The sequence below is a fragment of the Saccharomyces eubayanus genome, chromosome V (genome assembly GCF_001298625.1).
Source record: "Saccharomyces eubayanus strain FM1318 chromosome V, whole genome shotgun sequence".
In the NCBI taxonomy this organism is placed as follows: Eukaryota; Fungi; Ascomycota; class Saccharomycetes; order Saccharomycetales; family Saccharomycetaceae; genus Saccharomyces; species Saccharomyces eubayanus.
Window position 1 is genome coordinate 457,835 of NC_030980.1, and position 24,695 is coordinate 482,529.

General features: G+C 44.0%; 12 protein-coding genes and 1 non-coding gene across 13 annotated transcripts; 5 read left to right on the forward strand and 8 right to left on the reverse strand.

Annotated features, from left to right (window-relative positions):
- Positions 1-102: 102 nt before the first annotated feature.
- On the reverse strand, positions 103-1,323 carry FTR1 (high-affinity iron permease FTR1; the record flags this gene model as incomplete). The annotated part of the gene is made up of 1 exon (XM_018364739.1): positions 103-1,323. One exon carries the CDS (start codon positions 1,321-1,323, stop codon positions 103-105), a length of 1,221 nt encoding a protein of 406 aa, XP_018222811.1.
- Positions 1,324-2,269: 946 nt separating this feature from the next.
- Positions 2,270-2,617, forward strand: LSM5 (RNA-binding protein LSM5; the record flags this gene model as incomplete). The annotated part of the gene is made up of 1 exon (XM_018364740.1): positions 2,270-2,617. The coding sequence occupies one exon, from the start codon at positions 2,270-2,272 to the stop codon at positions 2,615-2,617; it is 348 nt and encodes a 115-aa protein (XP_018222812.1).
- Positions 2,618-2,692: 75 nt separating this feature from the next.
- On the reverse strand, positions 2,693-4,609 carry SCC4 (cohesin-loading factor complex subunit SCC4; the record flags this gene model as incomplete). Its single annotated transcript, XM_018364741.1, has 1 exon — positions 2,693-4,609. One exon carries the CDS (start codon positions 4,607-4,609, stop codon positions 2,693-2,695), a length of 1,917 nt encoding a protein of 638 aa, XP_018222813.1.
- A 449-nt stretch (positions 4,610-5,058) lies between these two features.
- On the forward strand, positions 5,059-5,781 carry SPT15 (TATA-binding protein; the record flags this gene model as incomplete). The annotated part of the gene is made up of 1 exon (XM_018364742.1): positions 5,059-5,781. One exon carries the CDS (start codon positions 5,059-5,061, stop codon positions 5,779-5,781), a length of 723 nt encoding a protein of 240 aa, XP_018222814.1.
- Positions 5,782-5,950: 169 nt separating this feature from the next.
- Positions 5,951-7,216, reverse strand: PEA2 (Pea2p; the record flags this gene model as incomplete). The annotated part of the gene is made up of 1 exon (XM_018364743.1): positions 5,951-7,216. The coding sequence occupies one exon, from the start codon at positions 7,214-7,216 to the stop codon at positions 5,951-5,953; it is 1,266 nt and encodes a 421-aa protein (XP_018222815.1).
- Positions 7,217-8,095: 879 nt separating this feature from the next.
- Positions 8,096-8,527, forward strand: SPI1 (Spi1p; the record flags this gene model as incomplete). The annotated part of the gene is made up of 1 exon (XM_018364744.1): positions 8,096-8,527. One exon carries the CDS (start codon positions 8,096-8,098, stop codon positions 8,525-8,527), a length of 432 nt encoding a protein of 143 aa, XP_018222816.1.
- Positions 8,528-9,508: 981 nt separating this feature from the next.
- Positions 9,509-9,582, forward strand: DI49_1559. The gene has a single exon. It is a non-coding gene; the product is annotated as a tRNA-Val (tRNA).
- A 133-nt stretch (positions 9,583-9,715) lies between these two features.
- On the reverse strand, positions 9,716-12,436 carry UBP3 (mRNA-binding ubiquitin-specific protease UBP3; the record flags this gene model as incomplete). Its single annotated transcript, XM_018364745.1, has 1 exon — positions 9,716-12,436. One exon carries the CDS (start codon positions 12,434-12,436, stop codon positions 9,716-9,718), a length of 2,721 nt encoding a protein of 906 aa, XP_018222817.1.
- A 219-nt stretch (positions 12,437-12,655) lies between these two features.
- Positions 12,656-13,990, reverse strand: DI49_1561 (2-aminoadipate transaminase; the record flags this gene model as incomplete). Its single annotated transcript, XM_018364746.1, has 1 exon — positions 12,656-13,990. The coding sequence occupies one exon, from the start codon at positions 13,988-13,990 to the stop codon at positions 12,656-12,658; it is 1,335 nt and encodes a 444-aa protein (XP_018222818.1).
- A 61-nt stretch (positions 13,991-14,051) lies between these two features.
- Positions 14,052-14,834, reverse strand: PET122 (Pet122p; the record flags this gene model as incomplete). The annotated part of the gene is made up of 1 exon (XM_018364747.1): positions 14,052-14,834. One exon carries the CDS (start codon positions 14,832-14,834, stop codon positions 14,052-14,054), a length of 783 nt encoding a protein of 260 aa, XP_018222819.1.
- A 297-nt stretch (positions 14,835-15,131) lies between these two features.
- Positions 15,132-16,340, forward strand: OXA1 (membrane insertase OXA1; the record flags this gene model as incomplete). Its single annotated transcript, XM_018364748.1, has 1 exon — positions 15,132-16,340. One exon carries the CDS (start codon positions 15,132-15,134, stop codon positions 16,338-16,340), a length of 1,209 nt encoding a protein of 402 aa, XP_018222820.1.
- Positions 16,341-16,491: 151 nt separating this feature from the next.
- BEM2 (GTPase-activating protein BEM2) lies at positions 16,492-22,998 on the reverse strand (the record flags this gene model as incomplete). Its single annotated transcript, XM_018364749.1, has 1 exon — positions 16,492-22,998. One exon carries the CDS (start codon positions 22,996-22,998, stop codon positions 16,492-16,494), a length of 6,507 nt encoding a protein of 2,168 aa, XP_018222821.1.
- Positions 22,999-23,447: 449 nt separating this feature from the next.
- MYG1 (Myg1p) lies at positions 23,448-24,464 on the reverse strand (the record flags this gene model as incomplete). The annotated part of the gene is made up of 1 exon (XM_018364750.1): positions 23,448-24,464. The coding sequence occupies one exon, from the start codon at positions 24,462-24,464 to the stop codon at positions 23,448-23,450; it is 1,017 nt and encodes a 338-aa protein (XP_018222822.1).
- Positions 24,465-24,695: the final 231 nt, after the last annotated feature.

The following is a 24,695-nucleotide window of genomic DNA, read 5'->3' on the forward strand; positions in this document are numbered from 1 at the left end:
CCCTCTAAGCGGTATGAAGGATTATTATATATATATAGTATACTTATAGAGAGATAAAGGAAAAAAAAAGGAAGCGTACACAGCTACGTATTACGTGGTTCCTTAAATGGATTCGATTTTGACGTGTGGGGCCTCCTTGTCCATGACGACGTTCCCGGACGAGGAACGGCTGGTGGTGGTTTGTTCAGGGACTTCGTCCTCGTCGTCTTGCACGTTGATTTCACCGTCCTGGTTGAAGTTGATGTTGTCCACCTTGGCGAACAATTGTTTCTTTTGCTCCTCGGTCAATTCTTGTTTCTTCTTGTTCTTGATCCAGTAGCCTGGGTTGATGTGTTTCATCTGCAAGTTCTTGGCGAAGGGCAAGTGGCCGCGTCTTTCTTCAAAGATCATCAGACTCAACACGATAATAAGCACCAGCCAATAGATGTTGTAACACAACATGGAGGACAGGTACCCGGTGTTTTGCCATCCGAGCAAAGCGTTGAAGATATCCCACCCGTTGTCCAGTTCCGGGTTGCAGCAGTTGACGTGGTACACGGCCTTTCTGATGTTGTAAGACCCATTACCGTCACCACCTTCGGAGGCGTCACCACCACTAGCAAGGTTGAATCTATAGTTTTCAAAGTACCAAGCACCACGGGAGAAAAGACCGGCGGAAATCAGATACAAAATCGAGGTGGACAGGATCAAGAAAATCTGCAGCGAAGATTTGGAGGCACCGTAGTACAACAGGAACCCGACCAAACCACCACAGATCAAACCGACCACAACAGGCAGCGGGTACGCGGAGGCGTGCGAGCCCTGTGTGGTGATACCGGCACCGGCAACGAAAACAACCGCTTCCAACCCTTCTCTCATCACCGTGATGAAGGGCAGAATAAACATGGCGTATCTTCTACTCAAAAACCCGATCTTGAAGTAGTCTCTCTTACGGTGAGGAACCTCGACCAAAGACCGCGCGATCTTYACTCTCCACTTACTCTGCATCTTGTTCATTCTCAACATCGGAATCCCCATCATGGAGATCATTACCGTCGCGATCATACAAAAAATACCTTCCCACAGATCCTCGGCAGTCCCGAAAATGTCCTTTTGCAAAGAGTAGTACGCACCGATGAAACCAGCACCGATGGCCAGACAGATGATGAACCCGAGCACCACCCCGGTCCACACCTGGATCTTCAACTTACGGTACAACACCGGGTCCTTGTGCCCGATCGCCTGGCTCAAAAACGACAGCAGCACGGAGATAATAATCACGGCTTCCAAACACTCTCTGAACACAACGAAGAAAACAGCCACGTTAAAAACTTTGTTAGGCATGGCGGTAAGTGTATGTGTAAGTGTATGTGTATGTATGTATGAAAGTGATGAGCTAGCGTGAGGACCGGCAAGACGCAATCTGCCCTGCTGTTTTTTTTTTTGCTCATTTGAGCATTTTATATATAACCATGGCCTCGAGAAGACTCCAGCCCATCCTCATCGCTGGCACCGGGCCTTACAGCAGCAGCCAAGCAGAAATCGGGTGCATTCGTCCACTGCGTGCCGGCGCCAATGCCAATGCGCACCTAGTTAGCGCGCTCTACGGGCCCGGCACGGCTTGCACGGCCGGGGGGAAATAGCGGCCTGGCGTGAGTCGGCAGTCACAGCGCACCCGCTCGTTTAGTGCTGCAGCAGTAATCGCGCACCGCGGGCAGAATGGAAGTGGTTTTGCACCCTGGCGTGGGATTGGCGTGGAGCGTGTGTCAGCGCCGACTGGTGCGGTGTTTGCCAGACTGGGACTGGGACTATAACTATAACATAACATAACACAAGTGACTCGACTCGGCTCGTGGAAGTTGTAAGCGTTTCGGTGCGGGGGCGTTACCCGGCCGGGAGTTGGGAGACAGGTCTCTCTCTCTGAGGGTTTTGTGTCGCGGGGGTGGGAATGGGCTGGCATGGGTGTTTTTGCGATAGTAGGAAGCAGAGGTTTGCAGAGGGCGTCTGAGGTTGGGTGCCGTGGGGGATTTCGATGCATCCAGCGTTCTGGACCCGATCAGAATTAGAAAGATGTTTGAGTCTTGTTGCGTGTATCGTTGTTCTTTTGGGCAGGCTTTGCCTAGGGTATTGCCTTACTCGCGTGTTCGGCCGATTTTGGTAGAGCCGGCGGCGCTACCATGTGGGCACTGTCTACCGGGTAACTGGTATTGTTGCTCTCTTATTTTATTTTTTGGTCGAAGCAAACAAAGAAGGCGAGAAAAGGCGAAAAAGCTTAAGGCGCACGATTGGGATGGTTACAACAAGCACTCATGCAGGGCAAACCACACACACACACACACACACACAGAAGCACACAATGAGTCTACCGGAGATTTTGCCCTTGGAGGTCATAGACAAAACAATCAACCAGAGAGTGCTGATCGTGCTGCAGTCGAACCGCGAATTTGAGGGCACGCTGGTCGGCTTCGACGACTTCGTCAACGTCATACTGGAGGACGCTGTTGAGTGGCTCATCGACCCGGAGGACGAGACCAAGAACAAGAAGGTCATGCAACACCACGGCAGAATGCTTTTGAGCGGCAACAACATCGCCATTCTTGTGCCAGGCGGCAAAAAGTCCCCTGCCCAGGCGTTGTAGAATAGTAAAACAAGGCGAAATTGTATAGTGCATATGAGTATATATAAATATATAAACAATATCAGTTTTTTTTAATTATTTTTTGGCCTTACTTTGCTCGCCACTGGTGATTTGCTTCACCAGCGCCTCCAGCTTCGCGTTCGTGAGGGCAACGTCTTTGCCCCGCATGCCCACCGTGCAGTTCATGAGATGCCATATCCCGACTACGTACTGCACTTTGTCCATCCCGCCCTGGTGCCGGCACATGTCAAAGCACTTGCCGGAGATCCCGCGGATCTCCTCCAGGTCGTGTTCGAGCATCCGCCCGCCCAGGTAGTTCACCAGCACCTGCAGCAGCAACGCCTTCTTGAGCTTGAACCGCTCGTCCACGGCACCACCGCCACTGGCAAACTTGTTGCTCGAGTAGAACTCGCGAAGCTTCGACATGTACTCGGCCCGCTCCTTGTCGCTGCACGGCAGCGGGTTCCAACTGAAGGGCTCGAAGTGGCTGAACAGCCACAGAATCGTCACCGTGCACTCCCATATCGGGTTGAACTGCAGGTCTGTCTCCCGCAGCAGCCTCTCCACCTGCTGCCACACCTTGTTGCACTGCTCCACGAGCTGGGCCTGCTTGTCTCCCGGACACCGGCTCACCTTCGCCGCTTGCACGGTGTAGCAATTTAGCAGCGATATCATCTTTACTTCGCTCGACGTGCCACCAGACTGCGCCAGGCGCGTGTACTCCTCCACACCCCCCCCGCCTTGAAATTGGACCTGCATCGCTTGTAGTAACTTTGTGTATGCCGGAGAGGGTCCCAGATTTGACGACGACGACGACGACGACGACGACGCCGCCGCCGCCTCAACCACGGCGCCATTCAGCAGTATTTCCTCCCACACTTTGTAAAAGTCGCAGAAATCAAGAATGCTCTTGTACGTTTGGACCCGTGAGTCCAGCTCGTTCATCGACACGCCGCCTGTCCCGATAGTCTTCATCAGCTTCTGCGTCGTGGAATGCACTTTGGGCAGAAACTTCCTCGAGAAGTTCCCCTTCCCGTCGTAGCAGTTCACGATGTAGCTTACGCTTTGCAGTAACAACAGAATATTTTTCAGTTCCTTGTAGTGGAAAATTATTGGCAGGTCCACTTTCAACGTCACCCCAGGTGCAATACTGATCATGCACCCTTTGTCTTCATCATTGACCAACGACTGCTTGTTCACATCGAAAAATCTCTTGAACTCGTTCAGATGCTCTGTAATGTTCCCGTCTTTGTAAACTTGGATCACCATGTTCAACGCCAACTTCCATGCATATAGCCTGGGTCCCACCGTGTCCAACTCCGTGCTTCTCAACTCTTCAATTGCAGCTTCAGGGATGGGGAATCTCTCGTTCAGTAAGTAGTTCACGTAGCACAAGTTCAGGAACCACTTCCATTGTGACTTATCCCCGCATTGCGAGAGCAACCCAGCGAAACTCGTTTTCACCCTACGGTGCTGTTTCAGTTTGATACAAAGTGCCACCCCAACATACTGGAATACTAATGCCCAATTTTGGTAGACTTCGTCCTTTAAACTCGTCATGTACTGCACTAACTCATTACAGTTTCTTAGCGCAATCTTGTAATGGAACTTCGTATCTCTCATCAATGGTAGATCGTGTACTAATAAAAACTCGCAATGCATGACCTCTTCCACCACACACATGCTGTTCTGGTGCGTTTGCAACCGTTCCTTCAAACTTGAAATGTACAACTCGGCTAAATCGAAGTTATGCGTCTCATGTATTAGTAACTCCACCATCTCAAACGTGATCTTGCTATCCTCCACGACGGAGAGCGTGCATTTTCCCTTCATCATTTGAAACATCCGGATAGACATATTTATCAGGGTGTAATACTGCTTCAGCTCCTCTTCGGAACTGATCTTGCTTGCAACAGAGTATGCATGGTCTCGGTATTCGTGAGCTAGTTGATATACCTGTGATATACTAAGTCTATGACCAGAATTTTCCATTCTTCCTCAGGAAATGCTTAGTGATAGTTCGATTGCCACCGCTCTAGATCTCCTTTGATCGTTTCAGTTCCGGGGTCGCTATTGTTAACAGATCTAACTCATCACCTTCACGTATTTAATAATGACCGTAAATAGTTATTTTTGGGTTTACCTTACGCGAGCGTTTTGAAAAAAAAAAAAATTGAAGATCTACAAACATATAAAACTTAACATATCAAGGATTCTCTGTGAGTTTTCGTCTTTAAACGTATTTAATGGCGACGAAGGAATAGGCAACGTAGAAATAGCAGTAGTGACTGTTTTTTGGATTATACAATCAAGGGGAAGGTATCATATAAGAAAGAAAACGACTATTAGTGAAAAACTACTTTGTGGAAAAAAGAAATAAAGGCTACAATTTTTTTTGGGCTAAAGAATAATAACAATATACCGTAGTGAAATTATCAATTATGGCCGATGAGGAACGTTTAAAGGAGTTCAAAGAGGCAAATAAAATAGTGTTTGATCCAAATACCAGACAAGTATGGGAAAACCAGAATCCCGATGGTACAAAGCTAGCAACTACTTTTCAAAGTGAAGAAGACATAAAGAGGGCGGCCCCAGAATCTGAAAAGGATACATCTGCCACATCTGGTATTGTTCCAACATTGCAAAATATTGTGGCCACTGTGACTTTGGGTTGTAGGCTGGACTTGAAAACAGTGGCACTACATGCGCGTAATGCGGAGTATAACCCTAAACGTTTCGCTGCTGTTATCATGCGTATCAGAGAGCCAAAAACTACAGCTCTGATTTTTGCATCGGGGAAAATGGTCGTTACCGGTGCCAAAAGTGAAGATGACTCTAAATTAGCCAGTAGAAAATATGCCAGAATCATTCAAAAAATTGGGTTTGCTGCCAAATTCACGGACTTTAAAATACAAAATATTGTCGGTTCGTGTGACGTCAAGTTTCCTATACGTTTGGAAGGGTTGGCATTCAGTCATGGTACTTTCTCCTCTTATGAACCCGAATTATTTCCTGGTTTAATTTATAGAATGGTGAAGCCAAAGATTGTGCTGTTAATTTTCGTTTCTGGTAAGATCGTCCTTACCGGTGCCAAGCAAAGAGAAGAAATATATCAAGCTTTTGAAGCCATATACCCTGTGCTGAGCGAATTTAGAAAAATGTAAGAAAGAAGGGGGGAAAAAACCTGGTTTTTTTTTAAAAACGATATTTATGGTATATAAAAAAAGAAAAAAGAAGAGGTAATTGTAATATCAAAACAGTCTTACAGAGTATTTTCTTATTTTATGTATCTATGTTTTATAATGAGATGTCAATGTGCATCGTGACGTTTTCTTATAGCATATCTGATTGTTGCGCATCACTGAGTGCAAATGAGGTGTTTTCCTTTTCACTTTTCAGCATAGCTAATTCCTTTTCTAGTTTGTATCTATGTTCACGTTCTTCGGCCAGTTCCCTTTCATATTTTCTTTGCGTACTCGTCAACACTTTTTTAAATTCACCTGTCATTATTGAAAGTGAGCGTGATCCAGAGCCACCTGTTGGACTTCCTATAGAAGAGGGAGAAGCCGGATCCCACGTAGCTGGCGAGCTCACCGGTGATGATATACTAAAATTACTTTTGTTTGAACTCAACTTGCTGTTTGCTTCCTCTAATTCTTTATTCATTTGTTCTAAGTCGTATATTTTTTTTTCTGTTTTATTCAAATTCGAATGATAGTTCAGTAGTCTATCTTGCAACTCCCTGTTAGTTCGTGTCAGTTTTTCAATGTCTTGTACGTATTCGGCACGATCGTTTTCAAATTGCTTAGTCAAAAAATTATGTGCCAGTTGCAAATCATTAAACGCCGTCTCCAACTCATCTAGTTTGTTAGAAGTATTTTTCTCTTGATCTGCGGAAGGGTTAGATGAAGCGGATAGTAACGGTGTAGTCTTTTCCAGGTTGACACAAGTGTTCAAAATTGAATTTATACCATTTTTCAAAAAATTCACAGGGTCGTCTAATGGGATGGGTTTGATATCGATACCTTTTTGAATAGAGTTTGACATCAAAAAGGAGGTCAATTCTTGCAGCACTTCATCCGTGTCATCGGTAGCATCGGCAGCGTGATTGGTACTGCTATTGAAGTTGTCAACACCGGCCGTGTTGGTGGAGGACTTGGCCCTTTTAGAATTTGGGAAACTATTATTTTTGTTTTCTCTGGTTAGCTGGTTCATCCCTGTGGTGTTGATAGATTCAAGAATTTCTAGCATCATTTCGTACCATTCCTTAGAGCCAAGTTTTAATTTCAATAAATCATTAAGCGTGGGCGCTGAATCATCAGAGTTGCGGCGATTTTTCTGAACGTAATATAATGCAAATTCAGATACCAGCTTTCTATCGAGGTCTATTTCTGAGTTATCATTTTTACTTGTATATAATAGATAGTCAAAGTAATCAACTGAGGTGTATGGCCTATTGTTATGGTGAGGATGAGATGGGTTTTGTGAAAAGAGATATTCCTTTAGTTCATCGTACTTTAGTGGATATTCTTCGTATCGTTCCGGACTGAAGAGCAGAGGGTTTGCCTTTCTTGAAAGCTCTAAATCAAATTTCTGCATTGTTCCTTGACACTTAAGAATTTTCCTTAGATTAGCTCTCCCAAAACAATCAAGTTTTTCGCACTCCTTCTAACTCAGCCCACTTGTATGATATCCTCATCATCGGCCAACACATACTCATTACTTGTTTGTTGACGTGAGCGCGACTTGCAAAAAAAAGCGTCATCGGGACAATGAGTGCTCGTGACAAGTTTGGCGTTTACCTTGTACAAAAAGAAAGGGGAGTCTCTCAATGGTACGATAATATAGGGAGAAGAATGTATATGTGGCAAATAGTAGTACAATCCCACGCACGAGGGTACGTAATTTGCTTTGCCACGCAAGTCATATGCTTAAAGCATGCACCCAAGCCTACGTTCTAGCTCCAACTGCGAGGAGCGAGAAATCCTCCTGAACAAGGGCAAAAATAGTATGGCACATACTGTTCATTCTCACCTTTACTACTATTGTCACCGATCCTTTTATCGCCAGATAATCCCTTTCCGAAGCCATGCCACAACGGCGTGAGGGAGTCCCTATCGGGGCTCGAACCCGAATCCCGCGAGTATTTTTACGGAAAAGCCCGGGACCCCAGTTACCTAATCTGGTTAATTGACCTCACAAATGAGCAATGACGTGCCTTCCCCTTGCCCCTCGATCCATAAGAAGATCTATTGTTATAATCTCCTTCGGAAAAACTATGCCATGAATAGTATCGATGTTCTCGAAGGCGCTGGATGAGGCCAAATGAGGGCTTTTCTATCCCTTTTTGCCCCGACAAACTGTAACTATATGTATATAAAGGTGAACGCTGCTCTTACCAGGTTCCTATTCTGGTTTGAGATTTCTCTTTACCATTTTATCTAGAAACTCAGTAAACTCAAACAAATATAATCAATAATGTTGTCTAACGCAAAGTTCCTACTACCATTGGCCATGGCTTCTACCGCTTTCGGGTTGGTATCCAACTCTAGCTCCTCTGTCATTGTGGCGCCATCGAGCGACGCTTTCATCGGCGGTAACGGCACTGCTACCTCTTCTTCTGTTCCAGTTTTCTACAACTCTACTGCTACCACAACACAATATGAAGTCGTTAGCGAGTTTACTACCTACTGTCCTGAACCAACCACATTCGTAACAAACAACGCTACATACACTGTCACAGCCCCAACGACTCTGACAGTCACCAACTGTCCTTGTACTATCGAGAAGCCAACTTCTAAAACCACAGCTTCCTCTACACATGACGTGGAAACAAACGTCAATGCTGCTAATGGAAAGGTAATTCCAAACGCCTTGGGTTTGGCCGGGGCCGTTATGATGCTATTATAAACTACTCTTCTTTAACAGCGGCTCTGTTTAAAACGGACATGTATTCTCTCTTCTAATCTCAAACTTCTCAATGTATTCATTTAAGTTCTTCTTTTTAAAATTGTATAGCATTTAAAACATTTTATTCATTCACGAAATGCAACTCTACTATCGGTAATTGTACTGAGTGCGGAAAACACCACTTTGTTAAAACTCCGGTGGAGAGGTTAGAGACGGGCCATCACAGTTACCGCCCATGGTAAATGCAGTTAAAGCTTTTGCGCCGAAATATATGTACTGTGTAGGCATACGAATGAGATTTTAACTAGGTCTATGGACCAAAAGCCCCGATACCTTCGCTAGCGATATTGTTCATAACAGGTTTGTAAGATATCAGTAAGGGCGACCTGTCAAGCATGATGCTTACGACGAATACTACTGATAAGAAGAGTAGGCGCATATGTCTCTTCGTTTTCATTTCCACGTTTCGCATGATTCTTTATCGGTTTGTTTTACGTTGCCTGTTTCTTCAGGTGAAGGTCTTGGTCCCATATACCGTTATATACAATACACCAAAGCTACACTTTTATGCATTATGCAATCACTACAGTTGCTAAAGTAGGCATCTGTGTCCAAGGTCATCGTTTTCGAGATGGATCTATGTTGTATCACTATTAAGTGATACAGGGTTAACTCAGGTATCCTAAGTTCATTTTTTTAGTGACACAGAATGTTAGTAAACATATTTTTCTTTATTTAAGTGCTGGATACAACTAAAAAGAGAATCTTGGACCTAAAACTAATTTGTTCATGGACATATATAGTCCGGGTGCTTCATTCAAACAAGGCCTGTTCTGGAGTAGAATTTCGAATGTGATACTAATCTCCTGTATGATTTACAATAATTCTTTTCAAGTACTTTTCAGTTGCGACGTGGTAGACTTGTACCTCGCATACAGTCTTATTAGCCTTAGTCAAAATGTAATAATAACATCAAAAGTTGGTTTCGTGGTCTAGTCGGTTATGGCATCTGCTTAACACGCAGAACGTCCCCAGTTCGATCCTGGGCGAAATCAAGTTTTATTTTTTCCACGCAACAACGACGATTAAAAACCACACATGCAATTGACATTTTCTTTATATATTGCATACGCTTGTATTCTCATTATATTATTATTTATGTATTCTCTATAATTATTGCTCCATATTTTAATTTTTCTTTTGATACATTAAAATATAGGCAGTTCTTGAATCAGAAGCTTCCTCACCACCCTTCAAAACATCATCGTCTTCCAGTTCAATAATATTTACATCGTCAATTCTGTACCACTTATTATGCTCACTGTGATAAACATCTGCCGTGTAATGGCCGCCATCGGAGCTTACGCCGTGGTGATAAATCACACCAGTTAGTTTATAATTTCTATCGGCGATGCCTGAGGCGTGGCTCTTCAACGTTATAGAAGACATTGATTCTTCAGGAATAATTAATTCATGGCCATATTTGATTTTCTTCCTTATCTTCTCGATACGTCCATTGTATGCATTATAGTTTGTCATTGCGTTATCTTTATCCACGTTGTTTATGAATGAAAACCGTTTAAACTGGATCAAAAGAACCTGGGGTAATTTGTCGATAAATGTTTGCTTCTTGGCTTCGACATCATTGCCCGAAGAGGATTTGAATSGTAATAGTTCGTATTCGCTAAATTTTTTGAATGCAGTTTCCAGATCATTCACGCTGGAGTCTGAAATATCCAATTGGATTGTTTGGAATGGATCCAGTGTAATTGATTGAGATTCTTTGTTGTTTGGTATATCTAGTACGGATCTAAATTGGCCACCAAACAATTTCGAAATTGGTGACGGAACAATCTCCACAGTTCTCTTGGCCGCAGTCTTGGTCTTTTTACCTCTTTTGCTAGTACCGCTAACTTCATGCCAACCGTTCTCTTCGGTAGAGTCGTCACTAATCATGCCATATTTCTCTATCAATTCCTTTAATCTGGGACTTGCATTCTTAATGAATTCCGCCTTGCCATAACGCGATAAGTTTCTGATGAAGAAAATCTTCAATTGTTCATCATTGATGCTTTGCAACATGTTTTGAATTTCGTTGTCGGTTAAACCATCAATGGCGAATATTAATTCTTCGTGTAACTGATCTAATAAATGAGTCAAAAACTCCTCAGCATCCTCCTGATGGCCCCATTGTAAGTCTTTGAATTTAGGAATTGTGGACAAAGTCTTGTAAAAATCATCCGGTTTGACAGCCTCTGCGGTAGCATTGTGTTGGAAATTCTTAGATTTGATTGGTTTCTTTGAATCTGTCTCTGTAGACTTTTCATTTTCATTTGCACTTTCTAATGATTTTTCATACGTTTCCATATCGAATTGTTTATACATGGTTAAGCAGGCATCTAATAGTCTGCATGATGAGGTTCCTATTCTTGAATTTGTGTTCCGTGTGCTCAAGACGTTTAATACGTCGATGAACGGTTGGCAATAAAGTAGGACTTGTAATACAGAACTCATGAAACAGATGTTGGCCCTATTGATTATACCTCTTGGAATGATGGAATGTAATGGAATCTTATTTTCGGTGTCTTTGTTTTGCAAAACGTAACTGATGAAATCAGGATCGAAGCACATTCTTAATGCAATGGAACCTAGTGGTTCGATACCTTTAGTGGAAGGTGGGACGTATTTTTTGTCCTTTCTTTGAGGTTGCTTTGATGATAGCGAAGAATTGGTTTTTGCTGTGGCTGCTGTCGATAATGGCGTGGTTGTTGCTGTTGTAGAAGCGGAAGCTGAGGAAATGGTGGAACCCGAGGCTGACTTGTTACTGGCCTGTCTGCTCTTGATTGCGTCTGAGGCAATGGCGGACCAAGATTTGGCAGTAGGGAGTGTAGGTGACGACGACGCCTTGGCGGTATCTTCGTCAGCCATCTCTTCTAACTCCTCATTTTCCACAAGAGGCGAAACGGTAGGGACTGGCGCCTCCAAGATAGCTTCTTCACCTTGTTCCTTCTCGGTGTCGTCTTTCTTTGGTTCTACTTTCCTTTTATGTTCGCGGTTATCTTTGCTCGCTGGTGGTTTTTTATCGTCTCTATCTTTGGTTTCTTTATCTACTTCTGATTCCACTTCTGCCTCAGTTTCTTCGCCGTTTTTTGATATCGTGTGACTTTCCCTCTGGTGATGGGTGGTGCTCTTTTCTTTAGTGTGTTCTTCCAAACTTTTGGAGTCCAAGTTTAAAGACTTCAAGTTTAGATCGTATCTCTGGGCACTTGCCGCAGCGAATTCCGATTCCGTGGTGTTGATGAACAGTGGCAGCTGAATGGAGTTTGACGAGTTTTCTTTGAGGTTTTTCAATTTAGTTACATCGAACTTGAATAAGTCATACTGCGGCGAGGAGTTGTATGAAGGAGAGGGGGTCGAGCCATTGGTGCTGGAAGAATTGGCCTGCTTCTTGACGGGTGTGTTGTTGCTGCCGTTGTTTGCGCCGTTCATCATGGGGATATGGCTGTTTGAGTAGTTGTGGTGGTAGTTGTGAGATTTGTTGTAATTCACACCGGTGCCGTTTGAATTGGCGTTCTGGCCATTGCTGTTGTTGGCAGGCCCGTTGGAGTGCCACTTCTTCTTGTTTATGCTGTTGTTGCCATTGGCGCTCCCGGTGTTCATGTTGTTTTGAGGAGGCAGGTAGTGTGGGCTAGTATTCTGATGATACATCGCCTGGTTTTGGGTGACCATATTGAGCGAGTACGCGGGCATTTGCGTTGGATATAGATAGGGCGCCTGGGTGTAGCCGTACATCTGCATGGGTGCCTGGTAGATGGGGATTTGCATGTTTGTTGGTGTGGGTGGTGGCGGAGAAGAGGTCTTGGGATACATTGAGTACGACTCTTCTTTATTAGCGTCTTGCATATTCATTGTGGAAGAAGGGAGGAGGGGTGCCTGGGCGAGCTGGAGTGGGTGGCGAATGCGCTCGTGCTTTATTGCCTTTTATTCGTTCTTTTGTTTTACTCTGTTGTATTCTAGTACATTCATTTCCATTTTTTTTTTCTTTTTCTTTTTCCATTCCTTTGGCCGTAGTGAAGTTACCCTCTGCCCGGCATTGCGTGTGTGTAGATATATACATATATTCCTTTTTTACATAGCTATATTATTGGCCACGGCATGATCTTTGCAAACGGCGCCGAACAACTCGATGCCCTTTTCGATCTGGTCCGGCTCGAGGAAGCTGATAGACAGCCTGAACGAGGACTGGCCCCAGTTCTTCTCGTCGCCGACGACCTCGAAGTTCGAGCCGCTGGCCAGGATAACGTTGTGCTTCTGCGCCAGAACACCGGCGATTTCCTTGGCATCGTAGGCCGGTGGCAAGGTGATCCAGCTGAAGTAGCCGCCGTTCAAGGGAGGGATCTCCGTGCCCGGCGGCATGTACTTCTCGAGCGCCGCGGTCAGCACTGCGGCTCTCTCGGAATAGACAGATCTTAAGTACGCGATGCATCTCTGGGCGGCACCGCTACGCAGCAGCTCGCCCACGATCATCGAGTTCAACTGTGAGGGCGTACCGCCGGAGACGTTGGCGCCACCCTTAGACAACTGTCTGGCAAGGTTCGCGTTGATCGACTCGTGGTAGCCGAACCTGAGCCCGGGCGCAATCAGCTTGGAAAACGTCGCGTTGGAGACCGTGTTACCGAACGAGTCCTCGCCCGGAGCCGCCGTGACCCTGTCGAGATGCACCATTCTCAGAGGTGGCGAGGGCAGTTGGTCGGCGGGCGTGGTATAGTCCAGGATGTCGTACACGTCATCGGTGATGACCAGCATGTCGTACTTCCGGGCAATGTCGATGAGTCTGTGTCTGGTCTCGGACGAGTACGTGTTGCCCGTCGGGTTCGCAAACGTTGGAATGCAGTACATGACGTACTTGTAGATCTTCTTGGTGAGCTTCGAGCCCTGGATGATCGCGGTCGAGCCGCCACTGGCCTCGGCAGCCGCCTCGTGGTGGTCCAGCGCGGCCAGCAACGACTCGAAATCGATCGAGTCGTGGCCCTTCTCGTTGATCGCGGTCAGCTTGCCGTTGAACCCGGCATCCGTGAAGCAGTCGTTGATCAAGAAGTACGTCGGGGTGATGATGAACGCCTGCCTGGTATACCCGTTGTGCGGCAACGTCGTCTGTAAAAGAATGTTCAGCATGCCGTACGAGGCGCCGTTATCCAGATTCAAGTAGTCTGGCTGCGTCCTGGCGGGGGCCCCGCCCTCAAACTTGAACACCTGGTCATTCAAGAACCCGCAGATCTGCTCCCGCACCCACAGAGCACCTTCGTCCGACCCGTACGTCAGCGGATGCCTATTATAGGGGTCGTTATCGTACTCTCGGGTCTCCGGACCCAGCACGGCCGCGGTCGCCCGAACCACCTCATCTCGAGGCAGCAGCCTCGAGCTTGGGTGTCCCTTGAAAAAATTGATCTCTTTGTTAGCCATTTACGTTTGCTACTTCTTCTACCTGTTACTGTACTCTTTCTTTCTTTCTTTCTCCTTCTACTCAAGTATCAATCTCGAATCCTCTTCTCTTTATCACCACCTCGGCATCCGTCAGCGGCAGCCCGCGATAACACTGCCGAAACTCCGCTAGAACGCGTCGCGCCTGCGCTGGGCCGGGCACATGCCACAGGACCGCGCTCAACAGTAGCGGCAGCGACCATTCGTTCTTCACGACCAGCGGTTGCCGCCCAAACAGCGCCAGCGCGGCTGCCTGCTCCTGCGGCTGCTGTAGCTGGGCGGCTACGCCCACCGCCCTGGCCAACTGCGGGAAGTCCCGCAGCCGCAGTGGCGGCTGCCCCGGCAGCGTGTCCATCTCCTGCAAGAACACCTTCCACTTCTCGCTAAGCGCCGTGGAGTGCATAGTTCCGCGCGCAAAGGCCTCCACTTTGACCCTGCGGAGCTCGAACTCCACCGCCTGGGCCTCAGCACTGGCGCTGGCGCTGGTGCCACGGCCTAGCCCCATCGTCTGGTGGTGCTGCAGGAACTGCGCCGGCAGGAACAGCTTGTCCTGGTGCAGTGCCACGCCCGCCATGTCGCACAGCAGGCGGCCCTCCACCGCCAGCCGCCGCGGCTGCACGTGGTGGTACCACACGTACGCTATGGTTTCGACGTGTGCTAGCGCCGTCGCCCGCGCCAGCACCGTGTGTAGCAGCTCCACGTCCATGCTGGCCTGCTGCTGCTGGCGCAGCAGCAGCAGCGCACCCGGCATGTCTCCGTTGAGACTGCTCAGCAGGAGCCGCGAGCGCACGTCGGTGCCCATCAGTCTTCTCGTAATACTCAGCATAACGTTTTTTGTTTGTGTTTGTGTTTGTGTTTGTGTTTGTGCTCGTGCTCGAGCGTCGTGGTATCCTCTTCTCCTGTTCCCGTGTTCCCGTGTTCCTTACACTGCTGCTTAAAGCTCTTTCTGTAGGCGGAGTTTTGGTTTTTAACCCAACAACACAGCTCGGAAGCTCTCCGAGCCATGAAAAATTTAACCAGTACGTCTCTCTATACGTCCCTTTGTATCTCTTGGTGTAGAGCATATTTGTATATATTTACATATACGTAAACGGAGTAATAACGATCCTCCCCCTCCTCGACGATGTTCAAACTCACCTCTCGACTCGCCACGTCTAGGCTCGCTGTCTCCTCCAGACTGGGCTTTGCCCACACCGTAGTATCGCCCCGAGCCATCTCGCCATGGATCTCTTTACCGGTTAAAAGATTCAACTCCACAGGCCCGAACGGCAACGACGTGTCCGAAATCCAGACCCAGTTGCCCTCCATCGATGAATTGACCTCGTCGTCCGCGTCTCTTTCTGCTTCCACCTCGGACCTTATCGCCAACACCACCCAAACCGTGGGCGAGCTGTCCTCCCACATAGGGTACCTTAACAGCATCGGCCTGGCCCAGACCTGGTACTGGCCCTCCGACATCATTCAGCATGTCTTGGAGAGCGTCCACGTGTACTCGGGCCTGCCCTGGTGGGGCACTATCGCTGCCACCACCATCCTCATAAGGTGCCTCTTGTTCCCCCTATACATCAAATCCTCGGACACCGTTGCGAGAAACTCCCACATCAAGCCCGAGCTGGACGCCCTGAACAACAAGCTGATGTCCACCACGGACCTGCAACAGGGCCAACTGGTCGCCATGCAAAGGAAAAAACTGCTCTCTTCGCACGGCATCAAGAACAGGTGGCTAGCCGCCCCCATGCTGCAAATACCTATTGCTCTCGGGTTCTTTAACGCCCTGAGACACATGGCCAACTACCCGGTAGATGGATTCACCAACCAAGGTGCCGCCTGGTTCCCAGATCTGACTCTCGCAGACCCTTACTTGGGCCTACAAGTCATTACCGCCGCAGTGTTCATTTCATTCACGAGGCTGGGTGGCGAGACCGGTGCTCAACAGTTCAGCTCCCCAATGAAGCGTCTTTTCACCATCCTGCCCATCATTTCCATCCCGGCCACAATGAACCTGTCGTCCGCCGTCGTGCTTTACTTCGCCTTCAACGGGGCCTTTTCCGTCCTACAAACACTTGTCTTGAGAAACAAGTGGGTCCGGTCCAAGTTAAAGATTACAGAAGTGGCCAAACCAAGACCCCCCATCCCTGGCGCTTCATCAACGGAAAATATGGGCATTTTCCAGTCCATGAAACATAATATCCAAAAGGCAAGAGATCAGGCAGAAAGAAGACAACTAATGCAAGACAAGGAAAAAAAATTACAAGAAGACTTTAAGGAGAAAAGATTGAACTCAAAAGTTAAAATCGTTCACAAATCGAATTTCATTAATAACAAAAATTAAATAATACTCTATATCTCTCTGTAAATATACACTACAAACTGAAAACTTCGTCCCCCCACGTGATCGGAAAAAACTTGCTATTATTGAATTATCTGTCGCGAACGTATGTGTGTGTGTTTGCGTACATTTATGTGCGTGTATACTGATTGGTTTACTGTCCAAAGTAGTCATTTGGATTCTTGATGAAATCCTGGAGAATGGTTTGAACTGCCCCCAACCTGGGCCCCATGCTACTCGCCAAATCTTCTTGATTGATAAAACTCATGGAAAACACAATAGCCAAATTAGATGCGTCCATCTTATTATTAACAACATGCTGATGTACTTTATTCAAGTGGAACACTATTCTTCTCAAAGTTTGATAGTAGCACCTAGGTAGCTTTCCCAGTAGTCCATTCATCATTCCCTTGTATTCTTCACAGGACATATCATGCGCTTTGTATTTTATGGCTAAATCAGTAAAATCGTTTACCATTGCATGTGAGAAAAGGGAGTCCGGTAGCTCTCTCAAATACATCTTGAAACATCCTGCGATGGCATTCACTTCAAACCATCTGTCATCCTCTAAGGTGAAGGAGTTATCGGTGGCACCTTCTTCGTCAAATGCGTTCTTCAATGCATTGATACTACCAATGGAACCGGGAATCCTATATAGCCCTACCTCGTCCAACCCACGTAGTTCAATTTCTTCCAGTAATTTCACAACAATTGTAGGAATTAATGTATTCTCTCTCTCACAAACATCTTCTAATGGAACTCCAAATATCTTGTTGTGTGTCTTACCCTTATATCTCTTGGAATGGAACGAATACCTCTTGGAGGCCTTGATCATCTTCATCCATTCATTGAGATCATTGGAATTAGTCGTTTGAATTAAATATTCGTGGCCATTTTGCATAACGACCTTAAATGCATAATAATAAGCCGGAATATTTCTGTGATTGATTATTTCCATTATCGATTTTATTTCAAATGTTTTCAAACTATAACTGGGTTTCATATCCTGCAACTGCATCGAATCGACCTCCGGTAATATACTAGGTAAAATAGATTTATTACTTGAAATCTCTTGTGATAATATGCTGTTTAATGAATAATTAGAACTTGAGGTGTTGAATCCACCAATTGAAAATGGTCTTCTGAAAAATCCACCAATTTTTTTACTGACCCCATTATGACTGGAATTGGATACGACTGATGATCTATTCGTCGAAAATGAAGCCATTGAGCCCCTTTTATTCCTTGCTGAATTACCACTCTCAAGAACACTAACTACGGGAGGTGATGTTTGACCAGTAATTTTATTACCGTTGTCGTTGTTATCACTTGGGCTTTGATTTCCTGGTATAATAACGGATCCTCTATTTTTCTTGGGCACAGTTTGTTGTAAGATGGCAGAGTTTTTCGAATCCCTTTCTTGATCAAATAAAATCTCCAATTTTCTGGCTTCTCTTTTAATTTTTTCAACTTCACTGACTAAGATTTCATTGAATAGTCCTCTCTCTTGAAACCTCTTTGATTTAGCTTCTGATACTGATACAATTTTAGTCTTCTTTCTGTACGTTTTATTTGAATCTTCGAAGTCATTTAACAAAACACGACCAAAATTATTTCTTTTCGAGGAGTTTTCGTCATTCATCTCAGAATTAAACAAAATTTCTCTTTCGTTAGGGATCAAATCTAAGATATTCGAAATTATATTGTTAACAAATCTCCTTTTATCAAAGTTGATTAATTTAGAATTTGTAATGCTCATGTTGGGAACAAACTGCGATATTTCTAATAATCTAGAAATAAACCAACCTGGACAAGGACATAAATTCTTAGACTTATTGCTGAATACATTATCAATCTCAATGAAGCTCTTTATATGTGCATCGTCTATTTTTTCTAAAATGTTATTGATTGATCTTAAATTTTGATTCCCGGCCGTAGTATCAGAAAGACTTTCAGAAGCTTTGATCCAAGAAAATTCATAGTTTCTTGACTCGGGTGAAGTTATAGCATGCGCTATAGCTGTTTCAATAAAAGATGGAATATGCGGGCATATAGCGTGAGGGCTTTCGTCATCCTCTGAATCAAATAAATCTAAAGTTCCGTTCTTCCACCGGATATAATTCAATATTTGTAAAATGACTTTACAAGTTATCAATCTTTCATTATTGCTCTTATTAACATTTGAAGATTCCATCAGGAAAAATGTGGTTAAACTCATGTGTAGCTTCACCAATAATTGAATAGACTGAGGTAATCTTTTAAATAAAAGAGTGCTCTCTCCATTATTGTCCTTAAAAGTTAACGTAGAAATCCAACTGAAAATATTTGAAATTTCAAGTTCATCTAATTGTAAATATCCTGAGCTTATCAATTTGCTTGATTTGAAATGTAATGGATAATTGAAAAATGAAACCAGCGATTCTTTGGAAAGCAGTTCTAACTCCTGGAAAATAACCACCCAATCTTTTTTTGATACTAAATTGAACTTCTTGGAAATGAAGTTGTCTAACTGATATATCCATTCAAGTATGTCTTCATAGTTACTGGAGTTTAATTTTTGAAAAGATATAATCATGTCATCATTGAAGGAAGAGTCTTCAAGGATGCTGTTAAAATCTGTGAAAGAAAAAGTGTTAAATGAATCCAAACTATCGGTTATTCTCCTTTGAGTTCTATTGACACCAATAGGTCTGTAAAGCTGCTTTTGGTACACTGACTTAATACTGTAAAATAAATCTGTTAGTGTAACCAATAAATTCTCTGTTTCAATAATAAGATCTTCTGGTAAAGTGTTCTGCAACTTTAGGTTGGCGACTCTTCTGGTCCATTCCGTAGATACCTCCTGTTCCATAATTTTAATGATGTCCAATAGAGTGGAGTTGCTGGATAAATCGTCTGTAAAGTCAGAGTAATGGTTTTTCACCAAGTGTAGTATAGCTTCAGCGGCGCCAATTTGAATTTTGGCCATATAAACAGGGTTTACATTTTTTTCGTCGAGAACCTTCATGTCCCATACAGGAAAATTTTGATTATAAAGGCCTAACGATGAAGATGCCATGTTAGCATCCTCTGTCATTTTCAGTTTTGTATCGTCATTACGATCCAGAATCTTGGAGATTGATACGCTACAGCTTTTGGCACCAATGTATCTTTTGGCCATGTTTTCTAATACCGCTGTTGTAGTGGTGAAACTTTTGTATGTATTGAAAAACGTTTCCGTAAAAGTATCGTTATCCATGGTTAGTTTAACAAATGCATAGTCCAATAGCCCAACATTGTCATCAGGAAGTCCTTTATTAGAGCTATTTCTTTGCTTTTGATGATAATAATAGTTTTCAAGGTCTTTAGTATCAACTAATTTTGAAAAAATATTGGCAGTTAATACTAGTAAGTCAAATATCTTATCTAGTGATGATGATTTTAAGACCACGTGAATTATCGATTCCTTTAATGAATCAGATACTTGTCCAATATTATTGAAAAAATCCATATTTTCTAAGGTTTTACTCAATCTTCCAGTGGTATCCATGGAATCCCTAACTGTCTGGTTTGAAGTGGCGGTATTGTTAATGATCATAGAGGAGTGCTGTGAAAATCTTTTCGGTGTTTCTATAACCATACTAGCAGGACGGGATTTACCATCATTATCGTAAACAGACTTGAAAACCAGATCATCCGATATGTGAAACACGTCCATGTCAATATTAAATACATCTCTTACGGATTTCAATAATCTCTGTTTATTTGACTGTTTTGATGACATTTCTTTAATCACAGGGCCATCAATTTTACCAATACCAGTAACTTTATTATTGTCATTTGTCGCACTGGAAGTGCCATCCATAAACGAGCTTAAGGTGTGACTGTTGGAAATAATTGGAATTGGTTCGCTAATTGAAAGTGATTTCGAGAGGCGGGCCGAAGATCTGGGGGGAGGTAATTTTGCATCACCTGCAGCGCCCACTAATGTATTTTTAGGAAACAGTGAATAATTTGGCAGTAATTCATTGAACAAGATGGGTAAATAACTTCCAGTCACTAAAGCACTTCTTTGGGCACCGATTGTGGAGTATCCTTTTTGGTCAACTATTGGAGGTTCAAGTTGAACACTCAATTTCATTATTCCCTCTATGTTTAACGGAGATTGCGCTAAGTGGAATTTCCATAGCTGATAAATAAGGCTGGTGGATGGATCTTTTTCCTTGATATGATTGGATGAACTGGTTGTATTTCTCATAGAGTCTATTGATTGTAACCTTTGTTGCCACTTATGGAAAGCATTCTTGGTTCTATTAATTTTCTTCTCCAAGTATTTGAATTTCGTATCAGAAGGTAAATCATCAGCGTGGATTAGTAAGTCGCCAAAATAAGAAATGACATTAGCCCTTGTAAAATCGTCATCTAAGTTAGGTGGAGCAAGAATGAAGACACTGCTTGTGGACCTTGATGACCTTTGTCGCCTTTCTAATTGAATGATGGTAGGAACCCAATCTTTGAAAATAGTTTTGAGTGACTGATCGGGCACATATTTCCATGAAGATGATCTTAAAACAGGGACGGAGCAGATAATAGTGGCAACGGCTAGCCATGATACCATATCACCTAAATGTTCAAATCTGCAACCGATTTGAACCCATTTATTTAATAATTCAGCTTTTAGTTTTGGTGTCATTTTTTTAATTGATGTGGCATTTGTTGGGAATAAATGTGATATTAGTAGTCTCCCCAGGAAATGAACGTTTTGGTTATTATTAAATACTAGTGGGTTTAATGAAATTATTTTTTGGTTAACGAACTTGGAATCATAAAGCAGAGAATAGTCAAATTTTGGTGCCCAAACTTTGTCAAATTTTAAATTGACTTGATGAACTTCATCAGCCAATGCCCTAATGTCTAAAGAGAGAAAATGGCTTGGATCTAAAATACTCTCTAACTCACGTGCCGATGCTACTGTTGTTGTTGATGATGAGGATCGACTAAATGCGGTTAGTTTCATTAATTCGTTATGCTTATTGGCGATTTTGATTTTCAGAGTATTAGAAATTTCATCGTTATGCAAGGATATGGTGTCTAATAAAGATATTGTAGCCTTGAGCATCTGCTCATCCAACAGAAATCCCGGAAATACATCGAGGATAGTTTTTGCGACTAAAGCTAATCTTTGGGTCATGGAGTCGTCCATACCAGGAGTTATATTATAAAATTGGGTGGAATTATTTGTCAATTTAGATTTATTCTTGGTAAAGGAAAGCCCATATTGGTTAAATATTTTCAGAAATTTAATAAAATGATCTATCAATGGAAACATTAACAACAAATTAATAATAGTTCTATGGGTTTTTGACGATGACTTTTCATTGGATATATCTGAATGTTTTGAATTAGGGTAAAATAACACTGCATGGCATAAACTTTCGATTGTGCCAGATGTAATTTTTCCGTCTTTATCTAGATTCAGATCTGGATGTGGATAAACTTCAGATAAATATTTCAAATCTAATTTGATCGGCTCGCTTGCAGAATCAATTGGTTGCTTTGGAATTTGTGCTTGTCCTTGTTCTTGGACGTTTGCCTGTTGTTTCTTTTGCTGTTGATTTTCGTTTGCTATACCATTATTTGGAATCGGTAAAGTCGGATCGAAAAATTTAATACTGTTGTTTAAACCACTCTTGTACAAATTCAGAACACAACCTTTCAACTGGGCTCTATAAAGACGGTAGTCGGGCACCAGCATCTGCGGATCTAAGGCCATACTATTTCTCGATAAAGCCATATCATTGGTTGCATTATTGTTATTATCATCGTTTTTCAAAATCGAACCATCACCAGTATAGAATCTGCTTTCCCTAGTCCTTGAATACGCATCATTACGCAGGTTCTGAGACGAGGAGGAGGATGAGGAGGAGGAGGCCGTTATAGAGCTGTTGTAGTTCGTTGCGACGGTTTGACCATGAGATCTGTTTACCCAACCAGTCTTGAAAACTGTTGTATCATAATTTTCAGGATTTAAATGAATGGCATTCTTTTGCTTTGGCTCGGTCACGTTACCACCGCTTATGTTCTGGTTGTTGTTAATGTGGTTCTTGTCGGTACTTGGAGTATTTGAGGAACTTTCCAGTGCGGTTCCAGTGCTGCGTCGAGATTGAGGAGGAGATAAAGATGAAGATGAAGAGTGCGAGGTCAATAACGAGTCTTTCGAGTGAGAGCTCTTCTTATTGCTAGGCGTTTCATCCGGAGGATTGGATTTGTGACTAGAAGAATTGCTAGTAACCTCTTCAGAATAGGCTGATGCAGAATCGTCTCTTAGCGTAGAACCAACGCTTTTTGACGTAGTTTCGTTTGTCTCAGAGCGATACATTCCCAGGTTTGCCTGACTGGCACTGGTAGATAAGTGCTGTTTGGAGGATGCAAATATGGAACTTTTCCTCTTATCCCTAATGCTATCTTCTCCTCTATGGTGGCTGTGTCCCTGACCATGATGGTGGGAATGCATGTATTGGGAGATACCACTTGACGAGTTTCGTGTAGTCTGGGAGGGCGACGGTGACGAAGAAGACGACGTTGTGGACGCAGCAGAGGTTTTTTGAGGCGTGGAAGTTGAGCCTGAGCTAGCACTTGGCGTAGAAGATTTTCTGTTCTTGGACCAGAGGAGACCCTTCATTTGACTCCTGCTTCACTATTTGTTTTCGAATCTATTTAGGAAGGCCCCACTACCGTCTTCTTTACACTGAAACGTTTACTTGTTTGTTCTGTTGGAAAATGCGATTGATCTGCAGTATTCTAACAAAAAAGGAAAAAAAAAAAAACAGAATGCGTGTAGCCGGAACGAGATATGCGAAATGCTGTAACGGAATGAAAAGGCAATGCTTATGTAAACTGCACGTTTCCCGGTAGCTGTGACTTTGTGTGCTTTCTTTGGACTTCTTCTTTGTGTTTAACAGCCGTATTATGGCTTGTGTTTCTATGTTGCTTTCAAGTGCGTGTTTCACCGAGTAGAGTATGTTTCAGGATCCGCGACGGGAAGATTTTTGTTTGCATTGGGATTTACTTACTATACAGAATAAATAGAGGGTTTGTTAAATAAAGGGCTAAGTCAATTGCAGGTCCATATTAGGCTAGCGACATCTTAGCTAACTCGTAGACGGCCTCCTTGGTCTTGGCACCGCCAATGAAGCCCGCTGCGTGGATGAAGATGCATCCTGGGACGCCACTCTTGGAGCTCAACTCTTCGTCTCTGAGGCCTCTCAGTGGTTCTGGCAGGCCTCTTCTAAATTGGAAAGAGGTGGAGTTGATGGGCACGGTGGAGATCCTCCAGGCACCAGAGGAGTCTGTGAACAGGACAAACTCGATCTGTTTTTCGATGCTCTTCTCTCTTTCTAGCTCGTAAAGATGTTCCTTCCATGGGCAGAACTGGGGCAAAACAATGATCTTGCCACTCTTGTCAACGTCCATTCTTTCCTCAATCGCCTGCGCGACAAGGGCCTTGGCTGGCAACCATGATTCGCCGTAGCCTTTCACCAGTGTGACGAAGACCTCGCCGATAAACGTGCTGGCACGAGCAAAGCATCTGTCGAAGGACTCATCGGAGGAATCCTCGTTCCAGTTAGGGTTCATTCCTGAAACGATTCCGGGGATGCTGATGGCGTTGTCCCTGAAATTGGGTTCTAACCTGGAGTCCTTAGGAATGGTATACTTGTTGATACCGTTATCGTTGGCATCCAGTGCCTCTACAAACTGCTTGTACACCTTGTCGTACAGCAAGTCTATGTCAGCACTGCTGGATTTGCCGTTTAAAATAGTCTTGATGATGTCGCGGCCGTAGTGCTTGAAGATCAAACCGGCACTTGAAAGCTTGGTCTTGTAGTTCTCATTGAATGTTTCAAAAAACCCACGCTGGTGGTGGTCGAAGAACTTCACACCGTCGTACTGGGCACCGACGTCTACTAAGATGTCACTAGCCTCCCAGTCCTTAGGGTTTCTTGATCTGACGAGCTTAGCATCTTTATACTCGGGCAATAGCCTCAACATGTACACTGCCAACGACTCGTCTGCGTGAAAGGATCCGGAATGTGTGCAAATCTGCTTAACCATCTTGGAATCTAGTTTAACTCTTTTCACGCTATTCATGCAGACTCTCTTAGTTATCCTTCTACCTCTGTACCTATAGCCTTAAGACCTCATTGCACTCTCTTTTGGTTTGGCAGAAAATTTTCGCGTATTTCGCTCCCATCGCTCGAAAAAAGTGAAAAAATAGAGAAAATTAACCATTACACGGATGTGAGAGTGTCAAAGGGTGAGTCTTTCTGCTGCAACGGAGAATAAGTATTATGCTCGTGTGGCGATACGGTTAAGGCCAGG